General features: G+C 33.1%; 1 protein-coding gene across 2 annotated transcripts in view; it reads left to right on the forward strand.

Annotated features, from left to right (window-relative positions):
- The window catches only part of DGKB (diacylglycerol kinase, beta 90kDa), a 766,018-nt gene that overhangs the window by 311,427 nt on the left and 438,391 nt on the right, over positions 1–16,200 (forward strand). For both annotated transcript variants that reach the window (XM_011942803.1, XM_011942812.1), the window contains 2 exons: positions 13,452–13,537; positions 15,645–15,734. In XM_011942803.1, the coding sequence (XP_011798193.1) occupies positions 13,452–13,537; positions 15,645–15,734 (176 nt within the window). The remainder of the gene's footprint in view (positions 1–13,451; positions 13,538–15,644; positions 15,735–16,200) is intronic.

A 16,200-nucleotide genomic window follows, 5' to 3' on the forward strand; every position in this document is an offset into this window, starting at 1 on the left:
GCTGGGAGTTGGAGACTGCAGCTGTTCCTATTCGGCCATCTTCGGTTTCTGACATATATTTAAAGAGCCAGAAGACATGTCTTGATAAAAATGGTCCAGAGCCTGCCTGTTAACAGAATATGTGTATAGTAGGGGAGAAATGAGGTTTGAAATGTACAAAGCTCAAAGCTTATCTGTGAAAAAATCCTTCTAATCATCCCATTCAGTTCTCTTTAATGCCTCATCAAAACAGAAGCATCATTCTTCCAGGAATGCAGTTAACAATGTGGTATAAACAATTATAAATTTTTATTATTGATGAAAGTTACATGATATTAAATGTATCATTATTCCTGTGCTTGTAGAGCACAGTCTATATCAGCTCCACAACCAGCAGGCATGTTTATGTGTAAAGTACATGTTTATAAATCTCTATGAAATATCGCCATCAATGAAGATACATAAAACTCACAATATGTCATGTTATTAATATAGCAATAGTTAATGTATATCATTAATTCAAAGAGTACTTAAGGTTAATCATTGAACAAAAAATCTAAATGCCTGCAAGTCTTACAGCTTGACTGTGACCAAAAAACAAATATTGATTTTCACATATTTAACAATAATCCAAAAATTTACTTTATCAATGATGACTTGTGAAGCTGAGTGGAACATTCCTAATAAATCATCAATTTAATTGTATCTTAATAAATCATTCTAGAGGAAAAGAAAATCATCTTTTAACCTCAATACAAATATCATTTAAAATTGTCGTATAAAAATGTAAAAACAAAACATTAGGCAGTTTATTAATTCACAAAACTTTGTTATTATTCTAGATCCCATGATGTAATGTTTGTAAGTTATCTTAAATTTACAATGTAATGTGATTTTTATTATAAATAAATATTTATTTATATATATACATCACTTTTATAAAAGTTTATACACATTTATTTTGCATATTTTTTCTTAAAGAGGGCCTCAATTTTTATACATAATCAAGATTCACTCTCCTGCTCCTTATTTATCAAAGAGAGATTGTAGGAGGAAATTAACTTTTATTTTCAATACTCCGTGAACACAAGTTCCATGGGTATCTCAAATTCCACATATCTATTACTAAACTAATTTTCTCACCTTTTCCCAAATTTACACACTGTTTTTATTCTCTAATTTGATGAATGAAAAGGCCATTCACTAAAGAACCGCTTTCCCATTCCCTCTGACAGTACGTCACTTCAGGCTTTCAAGATTTGTCATGTAACCACTCTCCTAAAATCTATATTTATTTACCCTCCTTCTTACATGATAACCCTTCACTCAATTTCTTCTCACGTCAGTCCCTCAATTCATCAGCTAATTAACTTTACCCAAGCTTCAAGATTCAACTCATGTGTCTGCAAGTCCACATTAACTGCCCTCAAAGAACATCTTATAGTGACCTGAACTGTGTGTTTTCTTGTCTGCCTTCTCAGTTAAGCCAGTGAGATACTCAAAGGCAAGAATTCTACCTTGTTTTTGAATCTCTGGAATCTAACTCAGTTCCTAGTGCATAGTTGTAGTTCCTACATTTATATTAAATAATATAGATGTATAGACGCAGGTGACATTTAATTTATAGTTATTCTTTTGTATTTGACCCTAAGCAAAGTATTTTTTCCTCTAGAGAAGTCTAGATGTATTTCTTTTCAGAATACATTCTTACTTCACACTCTAAGCTAACTCAATGAGATGATCTGATCTGTACAAAATAAAAACACATTCTAATTATTAATATTAAAAACATTCACACGACAGAATGGATTTCAGCAACTTTGTCAAACAGTCTTGAGCAACCTAATCACTTGTGCTGCTACATTTTAGGGGTTAATTTTATAGACTATGAATTTTGGACCATGAATGGTATATATGTGCTTTCCAATTAGAAGCAATAAGAATGAATCATTTCATTTTAACTTCTTTCAAATATCAGGAAGACTGTGTAACTTCTGTTTTAATTGACACTCTGTCGTATTTTTCTCTTCATTTTCAACTCATTACATCAGAATTGTCTGTCAATTCTCTATGTTTACTCATGTAACTTACAAGTAATATTTTAAACTACATTTCCAAACATATATATACATATCAGTACACACATAACTTATGCATATTCATTAGTACTTTTAGAGATGGACTTTCATGTAGCATGACCATAAATTTTACTGCATATTTGTAGCAGTAAATACAGGATGCAAATACTGAGTTCAATTAAATCCCTCCCTTTCTAGTGTAGAAAACAACTTACAGATGAGAGAAAATGGCTTTTTAAAAGGTGTTTTGTGTTCTTCAGTGTCAAAAAACAAAATTACAATAAATTTAGTTTAAAGATCTCATTGGCTTATATTTGCAATTCTAGAATTGGGTAACACCTAATTCTATAGAATAGAATGAGTGTTCCAACGAACTGAGCACAGGAGTTTGACTTTACAAGCAGAAGAAGACTAAAGAAAGCAGAAATAAGGAATGAAAGGTGGATTGGTCATTTCAAAGTTACTTTTCTCACAGGGTCAAAATAGAGGGGACTTCCTTATCATGCTAGCTCCAGTGAACTGGGCCCCATCGGATTGGTTGCTGCAAATATCCTTTTTGTTTGTTTGTTTGTTTTTTAACTGAACCGTTTCAAGTTCAGTTTGACTACATGGCACTTAGCACAGTGACTCCATTCTGGTTTGGTCTGGTCTGTTGGGGCCTAGTGCAGAAGTTCAGTCTAAAATAATGACCGCTCATAATTTTTGTTTAACATCAGTTAGTTGGTTTTTAAATATTAATTTGTATATTTTAAAAATATCCTTAAAGCGTTATAATTTTCCATGTGACAGAAAAAAATTATATTTTAACAAAATATATTTACAAAAGTGTTTTACTTATACTAATAAAATTATAAATATTTTCTATATGAAGGCAAGAATATTTCAACTAAATATTAATGTTTCTATTCACTCAGAAATGACTTTAAAATTTTTGATATTTCTGCCAATATTAATTTTTAAAGAAATATGTACATTAGTCAAGAAAGGAAAAATATTTAGGCTACATCATAGAACCTGTCATTTACTGACCTTTCATTTCTAACTCATTTTATAGTAGGAGGAATATTAAAGTTATTTAATGAGATAACATTATAAGTTCCCTAGGAATAAATATTCGCTCATTTTCTGTGTATCATGCTCTCTTTTGTCATTTCAGTCTGTGTTTTTCCCTTTCTCTGTCCCTCTCTCCTTCACTTTTAACACACGTAAGCATAAAAGATTTGTTTGAGATTTCCAGAAATAATGAAGTGAATGTTTCACTTATTAATGGTCCACTGGAATATGTATATTTTTCAAATACTCTAAAACTTATTTCTGGTTATTATGGTAACAGAATTAATTTGCACTGGGTTTATAAAGATTAATTCAAATTATTGTTTTGTAACTATCCCACTTATCCACATGGAATGTCTTCCCAAAACAGTGTAAATTCAGCTTCCATACAGTATCTCAAAACTCTCACCGAATTTCTTGAAACAGGTGCATTTCCTAGTTTAACTAAATTTTAGAATGTATTGTTGAAATAAAGTACATAATATATTAGATTGGAGGATATTATTATAATTAATTTTACTTTAAATTAAAATGTTGAGAAAGTCACATTAAATTCATGAAACATCAAAATCTACAGAGAAAAGCATGAAATAACCTTTCCCCCATTTTGTAATATATGTAATAGAATGAAACTTTGGGGACTATAAATAATTCATGCATAGAGTTTTAAAAGATATTACACCAGCAATAATAATAATATCAGTGATACCAAGGTATGTATAAATACAGTTTGGGTATTAATAAATAAACTGAAAGTTATTAAAAATTGGTTTTCTAGACTATAAATATTGTTTCAAAAACAATGGTAACATCACAAATCAGAAAACTCAGCCAGATTTTATTGAGGCAATTTTGAATCCATCTAATCTTGTAACTTTAAGAATAATATAGTATGTAACTGTGTACATGCAAGTATAAATATGAATTGAATAGAATAATCAGAGGCAAATATGCTTCTTTCTGTCTCTAAATGCTTAAATCAGAATGCAGACCTTTCTTAAGGCAAGCTCTTGAAATTATTTTTTTCTAAACAAGGAGGAAAAAGAGAATTGATGACATGTGGTAAAGTCATTTTGGATCCCTCAGCCTTGTGTTGCTTTAATACAAAGAGATATGAATATGTATAAGTAAAGTGAGCATTCACCATGCGTGGATATGCTGAAAATATTTATGAGTCTCATACTGATTTCCTCTAAGTATCAAAAATATCATTTTATCATCTATAACATATACATATACTACTTATAGCCATAGATTTATTTATTTTATATACTTGATCTGTTTCTAACCCATACAGCCACATTGTATATAAGTGACGGTATTTTTTAATAATAAAATATAAGATTGGAATGAAAAGTAATATTTACATACTGAAGTTAAGAATTCTGATTTATGACACTTTCCAAGATTCTGGAATCAGTAGTATAATTTTCTTTTAAAAAAGGTTTTCCTGTTGTGCTTTGTACCTAGTAACAATTAGGTACAAATGAAAATTTACTGCCTTTTCTGTATCTATTTTATCTTAACACAAAGTAAGCCTCTGAATCTTAGATGAAATTTTCTGGATTTGTTTTTGGTAATATTAAGCATCACAATTTCCCCACCTGCTCTTTTGTTGTGGTGGTGGTAAGAACAATGAACATAAGATCTACATTCTTAAAAGCTTTTTAAATGTACGAAACAGTATCGTTAACTATAGGAACAGTGTTGTGCGGTGGATCTCTAGAACTTATTCATCTTGCATAACTGAAACTTGGTGGAATGTTATAGTGGTGATTATAGAGCAAATATGATAAAAAAGAAGCGTCTGACAGAGGGCTGCTAAACTCAAATAATAGGCCCGCTTTCAAATTTAGCTATTGCAGATACATAGGAAACTCTCAAGGTGAATCAATGCTCTAAAGGCCAACATTGCAAATTCATCATCATTCATTTTCTTCATAAATCATTTGAACTTTTAATTTCAAAAAATTCATAAATTGATGCAAATAAATTCAAGACCCGAGCATGATTTCATTGCAAAATGTTTATGCTTATTCATTCTTCACATGGAACGCTGTGGAACTGATAGGTAAATAGTACAATACACAGTACAAAAATTTCCCCAGAGCGAAATCCTTCCTGACACTCCTCATTTTCTCACTTCTCCCCATTGAAATGGTGACTCGTGATGTGGAAGCCTCACAGCTGCTCCTCGTCACAGCCTTCCTGGGTGAAAAGTCAGTGCCACGCAGGACCTTGCATTTTGGCTCTTGCTGAGTCTCTTCGATTTACTTGTCCTCTATCACAGCTGTTTTCCTCTGTACCTTATGTCTCCCGTGCTATAGGCAGGTCTCCCAACTGTCCACTGGCTAGTTTCAGATTGGATGCAGAAAAACTCTGCTTACTGCTTGTTAGAAAATTGTGACTATTCTGCCAGAACAGTGCAGGCGGAGGAGGTAGGGAAATCGAGGAGTGGCACTCTGATCTAAAACACACCTATACTACTTTTAATAAAGAAAAAAATAATTAAATTAGTAATAACATGTGAATAGTAAATTGCATTTACATACGCATTTTCTTTATGTGTATATGAAGAGCCCAGCAAACCACGTGGTGTTAATTCCATTCTAAAGTTATGGAAACTGAGGGTCAGAATCACTAGATAAATCCCAAGGATATTATTCAATGAATGAATGCAGTAAGGAATGAATGAGTTTCTAGGGAAAACTGCATGGATTGAATGGATCAAGAAATTGAGATAAAGAGAGGTCAAATTTTCCAATTAGCAATCAATTTACAGAGAGTAAGCTGGTCTGACAGTCACATGGGGTTTATGTTTGGGGGTAGGATGCTGCTGAAGAACCAATGATGATAATTTTTAAAGAAAACAAGAATGAATAAGAGATGAAACATCATCATGGAATAGAAGAACAATGGTGAGTCAACTGGATGGTTAGGCTTTCACCAAAAACAGCTCTGTGGGAAATGTTGCAGCTACTGCCGTGTTTTACAAAGTTTTCTTAAGTTGCAGTGGCAATGTTTGAAAATCTGGGAGGGAGAATCAAATTGCTACAGGAATATAGCTGGAAAAGAAGCTGACTTAAGAATTTAAAACCATAAATTTTTAAGAATAATTACTAAAGTAATTTAAACAGTGATTTAAGACTTTTCTCTTAAAAAAAAAAACAAACAGAAATTTAGGTTTTATATGCAAGTGCTACCAGTTTTCAAAGAACTTCAATAACTATACAAGTTCTTCCACAAAAATAGTAAAAGGGGGACTACTCTGCAACATATTTCATGAGGCAGCATGATTTTAATTTTAAAAAGTAGATAAAAGTGGTATGAGGAAGAAAAATAGGTCAATTTGTTCATAAATATCGATGCAAAGTTTCTAAACAAAATATTAGTAAAGAGATTCAATTATCTTAAAAATATTAATACACAAGAATCAATTCGGGTGCATGAGAGGATTGCAAGCATGGTTTAATAATGCGGAAATATATAAATGTTTATTCTCACACTAACCAATTAAAGGACAGAGACCTTGTCAAATCTCAAAAATGTAGAAAAACTTAATATTTATGTATAGTAAAAATTTTTGTTATGATAGGAGTAGAAGGAAAACTTGTTAACCTCATAAAAAATCTCCATCAAAAAAAAAGGAAAATAAAAAGAAAGAAAAATAAAATCTCAATAGCAGATATCCTAAATGGGCGGATTCCAAAAGTAATTCTTAGCTTCAGGAAGAAGATCTGGATATTCACTATGAATACTCCTATTCAACAATATGTTGGAATTCTGTCAAGGAAAAAGAGACAGGGAAATAAATAACAATTACAAGGACTGGAGATTACTAATAATACCATTGCTATTAACAAATGCCACAATTACATACATAGAAATCCAAATGTATCCACAAACAAAATGTAAGCAATAGAAAAATAGTGGTAATGTGATTATTTATAAAATTAATGTGTAACAGTCAAATATGTTTTTATACACCAGCAACAAAAATGTTAATGTTATTAATAAACATAATTTTTAAATGTTTAAAATACCAACAAAACTACAAAACAACCAAGAATAAATCTAACAAAATATGTGCAAGACCTGTTAGCAGAAAATTTAAATCTTTGTTGAAAGATTTTAAAGACTATCTAAATAAACCAAGCAATACTACATTCATGAATAAGGAAACTTGATTCATATTATACATGTTTTATTGCTTCCAAAATTAATATATAGTTTTAATGCAACTTCAGTCAAAATCATGATTGGTTTTTCTTACTATTATCTTAATTTTTATGAAATACGATGAGTTTAAATGTATATGAAAAAAAAGAAATAATTGGTAAGATTCTTCATGCCCTGAGATATGGACTTACTGGAAAGCTATAGTAATTGTGAGAGTTTGGTACTAGTGCAGAGATGGACAAAGTCATGAGTAAAACACAATAGAGAATACAATAGAAATGTACCCATATGTGGAAGTAATATTCATCACAGACTTTGCATAGTAGAAAGTTGAATTATTCAATAAATGAAAATATGGATAAAAAATAAATAGAAAAAATAATGCTGCACTACAGCTAAAAGGAAGAATGAAAGGGAGTGAGAAAGGAAGAGAGGGAGGGCCAGAGGCCAGGATAAAGGGGAGATGGGAGAAAGTGGGGAGAGAAGAAAAGAAAGTACTTCACACCACATCAAACTAAGAATTTCTATGTCGAAAGTAAAACTGACATTTTAAGAGAGTTATATGTGAGTTCTGAGCTCTGAGTAAGGAAGCTTGTCTTGCAGAAGACTGGTTAAGGTACTAACCACTTATCAAAGGGATGATGAAATTGAATATTAAAACTAAGTTCTTATTCATTACAATGAAAGTAAAAGAAGAAACTTTAAATTTGTAGAAGATATTTGAAAAAAATTATCAAAAAAGGACTAAAAGACATGTAAAAATATTTTACAAACCAACAAGGTGAAAAGGAATAGATAATAGAAACAAAAAGGATAAACAGGCATTTCATGAAAATAAGAAATAAATAAAATGAAAAAGTGTGACAAGTGTTAAAGAGAATGGATTCAATAAAGCACATCCATTGTACGTTGGTGCAACTTCTTTGCAAAAAACATTGACCTTATCTGGTGAAGTTGCATATTAATATGCTTTACTCTAAAGTGGCCACTGCCCTTAAGCACTAAGACGTATGTACAGGCATACCTTGGAGATATTGTGGGTTTGGTTCCACACCACCACAATAAAGTGAATATCACAATAAAGTGAGTCACACAAATTTTTTGGTTTCCTGGTACATATAAAAGTTATGTTTATACTGTTGTCTATTAAATGTGCAATAGCATTATGGTTTAAAAATGTATATACCTTAACTTAAAAATAATTCACTGCAAAAAAAAAAGTAACAATCATCTGAGCTTCCAGGGAGTCATAATGTTTTCTCTGGTAGAGGGTCTAGCCTTGATGTTAATGGGAACCAAATGATCGGAGTGGTGGTTGCTGAAGGCGGAGGTGGCTCTAGTAGTTTCTTAAAATAAGACAACAATGAAATTTGACCCATTAATGGATTCTTACTTTTATGAAAGATTTCTCTCTAGCGTGTGATGCTGTTTGCTAGCGTCTTACACACAGTAGAACTTCCCCCAGAATTTGAGTCAGTCTTCCCAAATCCTACTGCTGCCTTATCAATTAAATTTATGTAATAATCGAAATCCTTTGTTACCATTTCAACAGTGTTCACAGCATCTTTACTAGGAGTAGATTCCATCTCAAGAAACCCCCTTTTTTGCTTATCTCTAAAAATCAATTCCTCATCCTTTCAAATTCTATGATGAGATTTCAGCAATTCAGTCACATGCAGGCTCCACTTAAAATTCTACTTCTTGCTATTTTTATGACATCTGCAGTGACTTCCTCCACTGAAGTCTTGAACCCTTTAAAGTCATCCATGAGGCTTGACATCAACTTCTTCCAAACTCTTGTTATGCTGATATTTTGACCTCTGTCCATGAATTATGGATGTTCTTAATGACACTTAGATTTTTAAATCCTTTTCAGAGGTTGTCAATTTACTTTGCCCAGATCCCCAAAATGAATCACTGTCTATGGCACCTATAGCCATGTGAAATGTATTTCTTAAATAAGACTTGAAAGTTGAGTTACTCCTTGATCAATGAGCTGCAGAATGTATGCTGTGTTTGCAGGCATGAAAACAACATTCATCTTTTTGCATATCTCTCTCAGCATATTGGGTGACCAGGTACATTGTCAATGAAAATAATATTTGAAAGGAGTCTTCTATTTTTTGAGAAGTATGTCTCAATTGTGGACCTAAAATACTCAGTAAACCATGCTGTAAAGAAATGTGCTGTCCCTCAGTCTTTGTTCTACCATTTATAGTGCACAGGTAGAGTAGCATAATTCTTCAGGGCCCTAGGATTTTCAGAATGGCAAATGAGCATTGGCTTCAACTTAAAGTCATCAGCTTCATTAGACCCTAACAAGAGAGTCAGCCTGTTCTTTGAAGCTTTGAGGCCAGGCATTGACTTCTCCTTTGTAGTTATCAAAGTCCTAGATGGCATCTTCTTCCATTAGAAGGCTACGTTGTCGGCTGGGCGCGGTGGCTCACGCCTGTAATCCCAGCACTTTGGGAGGCCGAGGTGGGCGGATCACAAGGTCAGGAGATCGAGACCATCCTGGCTAACACAGTGAAACCCCGTCTCTACTGAAAATACAAAAAAATTAGCCGGGCGCGGTGGCGGGCGCCTGTAGTCCCAGCTACTCAGGAGGCTGAGGCAGGAGAATGGCATGATCCCAGGAGGCGGAGGTTGCAGTGAGTGAAATGGCTCCACTGCACTCCAGCCAGGGGGACAGAGCGAAACTCCATCTCAAAAAAAAAAAAAAAGAAAAAGATAAAAAAAGAAGGCTGTGTTGTCTACATTGAAAAATTGTTTAGTGTACCACCTTTATCAATAAGTGTAGCTAGACCTTCTGGATAATTTGCTGCCACTTCTTCCTCAGCACTTGCTGTTTATGGAGCTTCTTTCCTTAAGCTTCAGGAACCAACATCTGCTTGCATCAAACTATTTTTCAGCTTCCTCACATCTCTCAGCCTTCATAGAATTGAATAGAGTTAGGAGCTTGCTCTGGATTTGTCTTTAGCTTAAGGGAATGTTGTGGCTCCTTCGATCTTCTGTCTAGTCCACTAAAACGTTTTCCATATCAGCTAGTAAGGATGTTTCACCTTCTTGTTTGTGTGTTCACTGGAGTAGCACTTTTAATTTCCTTCAAGAACTTTGCCTTTGCTTTTACAACTTAGCTTACTGGTACAAAAGGGCTAGCTTTTGGCCTGCCTGTGCTTTTGACATGCTTTCTTCATTCAGCTTAATAATTTCTAGCTTTTGATTGAAAGAGAAATGCAACTCTTTGTTTCACTTGAACACTTAGAGGACATTGTAGGGTTGTTAATTAGCCTAATTTCAATACTGTTGTATCTAAGGGAATTGAGAGGCCTGAGGACAGGAAGAGAAACAGGAAAATGGCTGGTGGGCAGAGCAGTCAGAACACACACAATATTAGCGATTAAGTTATCTGTCTTATATGGGTGTAGTTCATGGCACCTCAAAACAATTACTATAATAACTTTGAAGGTGATCACAGATCACCATAACAGATATAATAATAATGAAAAGTTTGAAATATTGTGATAATTACAAAAATGTGACACAGACACCAAGTGAGCATGTGCTGTTGGAAAAAATGGCACTGATAGACTTGCTAGAAGCAGAGTTGCCACAAACATTCAAGTTGTAAAAACTGCGATATCTGCTAAGCTCAATAAAGAGCAATACAATGAGGTATGCCTGTACAAGAATGCACTTTTTGCAAGAATGTAAAGCAAACCAGTTGAAATGCCCATTGACATGGATTTTAAAAGACATATAAGTGGTATTTAACACAGCAGTAGAAGTAAAAAGAACTTCCACTACATGTGGAAAAAGCTTCAGCTACAACATAAATGAATCTGAGTACCAGTACTAAGTGGGAAAAGTAGAAAGACACATATTGATTATGTCAGACACATGGTAACTCAGTATTCAGAACAGTGCTCCCCTTTGTAAATTGGAAAGAGCAGTGCTACAGGGAAAGAAAACAGAGAAATATGTAAATTATTGGAAATGTTCTACCTCCTGGAATGGGCAACTGGTACATATGTGTTTATTGTATCGTACATATATTAGTATAAGCAAAACAATAAGTATTAGAACCGAAGAAAATATCTGCAACATGTCTCACAAAGGTTAAATATCCACAATATAATAAATGAGAAAATGCATGAAAGTTTCCTGTTCTAAATATCCATGGATATTATAATCAGATGACGGGTTTTAGTAATTTTTATACATATTCTATTATATTTATGCAGTATTGGTATTACCTTGACAAAACTTTTTTAAATGATGCAAATTTAAATGCAAAGATTGCTATATAATATGCAAAGAGTTTGTAAAGTATTATTAGAAGACAACTCGCCCAGCGCAGTGGCTCACACCTGTAATCCCAGCATTTTGGGAGGCTGAGGAGAATGGATCACCTGAGGTCAACAGTTTGAGACCAGCCTGGCCAACATGATGAAACTCTGTCTCTACTGAAAATACAAAAATTAGCCAGGCGTGGTGGCAGGCACCCGTAATCCCAGCTTACTTGGGAGGCTGAGGCAGGAGAATCACTTGAACCCAGGAGAAGGAGGTTGCAGTGAGTCGAGATTCCACCATTGCACTCCATACTGGGCAACAAAAGCAAAATGCCATCTCAAAAAATAAAAATAAAAAATAAAAAGACAATTCAATAGAAAGAAAAGTGCATCTTTGAATGTTCTTTGCATAGGAGAGGTTACACATCTCCAGGAGATGTATAAAAATATGTTCAACTCATTAGTAAACAGGGAAGTGTGATTTTACAACAAATAAAAAGACATTGGTTTTCACTCATTATTACAGAAATATCATAAAGTTGTTCATATGTAGTGTTTTGTGGTTGCAAGGAAATGGACCCTTGCATATTTGACAGTGGAAGCCATTCAGAGGGATATAATGATGTAATGGAATATTTTTCTCTAGAGTAGCCTTCAAAACACATGCACATGTTTACACAAATGTTCTTCAAATAATGTTAAATACGAAACTTTTTTTTAATAATGAGACACTAGAAAAAGCTTAAAAATTCATAAAAAAGAAATCATTTATTTTATCTTGTAGTATGTGCACTTATTATAAAACATGATGCAGTGCTTAAAAATAATAATCTGACAGAATGCCACACGTGACATCTGCATATGTTATATACTGATACACAAAGTTCTCTAAGACATATTTGAAGTTAAAATAAAACCACACAAGTTAATGAACAGTATGTATAGCACAATTTTATTTGTCTTGAACATATATGTGTGATAAAGACATGTATGAAAATTAGTATATATAAGTATGTAGAAAAATTCCTTGGATAGTTGCATATTATATCACTATCAGTTGTTATCTTTGGGATAAGGGAGGTGAAGGGACACATGCCAAAATTTCTGTCCTGCTTCAATTTTTTATTGCAATAAAGTAGGCTATGACTGTATAGCTGGCTGCATTATCTGCCTTTGTGGCTTTTCCCAAGGTAGGTTGCATTATTAAGCACACTGCATGCAGTAACGGCAGAAGCAGTGGGTATTTATGGCAGCTGACCCAGCAATTAGGCTGGAGTGTTCCTGGATGGAAAACACTGTCAACTAGGTCAAAATACAAGGTGAAGCCTGACTCCTACTTGCAGATTCTCAGTCAGAAGAAAAGTTGGCTAGAACCCCAGTTGCAGTCTGATCAATTTCTCCCAGTAATGGAGAAAGTACAAAATTGTTAAAGACATATTTACTGACATAACTGTCACATTTATATATTCACTCAAAAGATAATTTTGGATTGAAGAAATTTATTAAGTGAAATAATGTAGTATATGACATTCTGGGTTATGTGAACTGCAAATCACATCTAGGAGAATATCTTAATGAAAATTATTATAATTTGCTAATTTTATTCTTAAAATTTTAGAGTCTATTAAAGAAAAATAGAGTGTATTCATTATGGAATCTAGAATATATAATTACAAAATATTTTTAAATTATAGAATCTTGAATATGTAATTATAAAATAGGATTAAAGCTATGTAAGTTATGACTGAGATATTTTACAGTTTTTATAAAATAAAAATGTATTTCATCAGGTAAAATACTAATGATACAAAACTGAAAATATCTTATTTTTAAACTATTAATCATGAGCCATAACATGCTTATTTTTCAGGTTAAACTTTTTCCGTGATGTTCCTGACTTCAGAGTGTTAGCCTGTGGTGGAGATGGAACCGTGGGCTGGGTTTTGGACTGCATAGGTAATGCAGACACATACTTAACATGACTGGGGAGAGAGCAATAGCTTTCAATCCTGTTTCATCTGTGTATCTATTGCTTGTATCATTATCTTTGGAAGCAGTGATATAATTGGACATCTGGAAGCTTGTACGCTATTTACTGGTTTAACATATTATTCTATAGTTCAAAAATTTAACTGGCAAAATAGTTTACAAGTATCTAGAAGTCCTTCCTTTCTAATCCACTTCTTACAGTGTTTAACCAAATTTTCAGAGTTGTTTTCAAATGCGGCTCTAGGAAATCAGATTGTTTGTGTGCCCCAGACAAGGAGCTGAAGGAGCAGTCTTAGTGTTTGTGATAAAGTCTGTGCCAAATTGATGTTCTTACATTATTAAAACGTGGACCCTCAAAACCTTACCCTCTGTATACATTCATATCGTTATCATCCACCATCATCATCATCATAGCTAATTTTTATTCATCATGTTGTCTTGTTTATTCCTCACAACTCTATGACACAGATAGTATTAATAATCCCATGTAGAGATAGGGAACCTAAAACTTGGTAAAAGTAAATAACTACAACAAAGTCTTATAGTTGTGAACTAAGAGAGCTGATATTAGAACCCACAGTTAAACCTTATTCTATATTGCCTCTCTATTTAAATTGAAAAAACTCGATTTTTATAAGCAAACAACACAGGAACATCACTGAGGATATAAGGTAAGTATGCAGCACAAGAAAAACTATAAATTCAGGAAAATTATTTGGTTTTTCAGATATAGTCAGTGGTCGGAACTGGTTACTAGCTAGAAAAAGAGATCATGAATCGGCCTTTATGAGGAAATAAATCCAAAACAAATATTGACTCTCTTTGGTCTCATTTCAGTTACTGCATTGATCAATTCTTTGTTTAAAACAGACCCTTTCATAGAATGAATTGATTCAAAAGAAGTTTTACCTTCTGTATAAATTGAAACAGACACCTATTTAGTCAATGCAGATAACATTCTGTCTTTGCATACACTAAAAATATTCAAATTAAAAATAAATACATGTCGGCAACACTTTTGATAAGGATTTAACAGCTTTAATCTATTAATATTTGATTTAAAAAACAACAGTGAAAATTCTGATCTGGCCTTCCATTAAACAATGTAAATCGTATTTATATGTATTATCTGAGAAGACAACCAGAATTCTAGAATTACAAAAGTTAATGAGTTCGTTGGAAAAGTATCTGAGGACTTGTAAGGATTTTAGAGGAAAAATAGCAGGAATTCTTAGCTTGTTTTAGCCCTCAAAATCTTGTCGTCGGCTATTTCATTGTGACATATCCCTACATTATCTAGCCCCTCTGTCCTACACACATACGTACACTGATTTTGAGGGGCTAAGGAGAAAGAAAAGATAAAAGAAAGTAATATACATTTGTGAGATTAATTCAAGGCATGCGATGCTTCAAGCCAAAGCATATGGGATGTCAGCAGCAGAGATCTTTACTGCTCTGAACCCAAAACATTACGTGATGTAAAGATTAATCTCATGGAAAAGCTGCTGATCTCGGTGTACTCCAGCTGTTAACGTTGTGTTCCGTTTGCTCTGACACAAAGCAGCACCATAGGTGGGAAAAAGTCAAGGACATTGTTAGCAATTTATTCACTTTTATAATTCAACAGTTTGCAAATATTTTATTCCTCTAAGTAAAATGTACCTGGAATTGATGTTGCAAAAGGACTTTATATAGGAACCTACCCATCCATCCTAGTTGTGTCTCTGTATTGTAATCTTATGCTGTATATAATAATATCCCTGAGGATTGTAATGGAGACAAGACACACAACAATTTTTAGCTCAGTTAAGATATTTAAAAAGCTTTCCTCTTGCCTGAGTTTTGGAAATTCCATAATTCTGTGAATAATAGTATTTGTGTTTTATCAATTGCTACAAATGTTTACAAATTATCCATAATTCATTATTGTATACATCTTAAAAATACAATTATGTTTTGTTTATGAGTACCTATTGATATTCCTTCATTTAATGTCATCAGCCTATCTTTCTATTTCCATTGTTTTATTTGAATTTGAAATTTTCTTTATTTGTATTTTTTTTTTATTCTGCAGAAAAGGCCAATGTAGGCAAGCATCCTCCAGTTGCAATTCTGCCTCTTGGGACTGGCAATGATCTAGCGAGATGCCTGCGATGGGGAGGAGGTAAAGCAGCTGCAACAACAAAAGCAGAAACAATACACAACACCCCTTTCCCTTGCAAAAAAAAGAAAAAGAAAAAGAAACAAAAACCATATGATTTCAGTGAATATAACGGATGTGGTATATATAATATATCATTTTGAGCAATAGTCTTGGATAGAAGAACAAATAGTGGACAAAGAGACCATGGGTATGGGGTTTTAATGTGGTATTAATTACAGACTTAAACTAGACGAGTGCAAGTTTCCAAACATCTCTGGTTTTTGCTTTTGTTTTTTATTTTCTGTTTTTATTTTTTGTTTTGATTTTTTTGTTAGAAAATAAGGTACACATGGATGCACTTAATTTTTATATTTTTAATTTATAAGTTGAGTGGTAAAATCACAAACAAAGGAAAAATGAAAGGCTTAACGAATTGGTTTCCCAGGAGTGAATACATTAAATAATACTCAGTTTTTAAGACTCACTC

The sequence above is a fragment of the Colobus angolensis genome, unplaced genomic scaffold (genome assembly GCF_000951035.1).
Source record: "Colobus angolensis palliatus isolate OR3802 unplaced genomic scaffold, Cang.pa_1.0 Scaffold104, whole genome shotgun sequence".
Lineage (NCBI taxonomy): Eukaryota > Metazoa > Chordata > Mammalia > Primates > Cercopithecidae > Colobus > Colobus angolensis.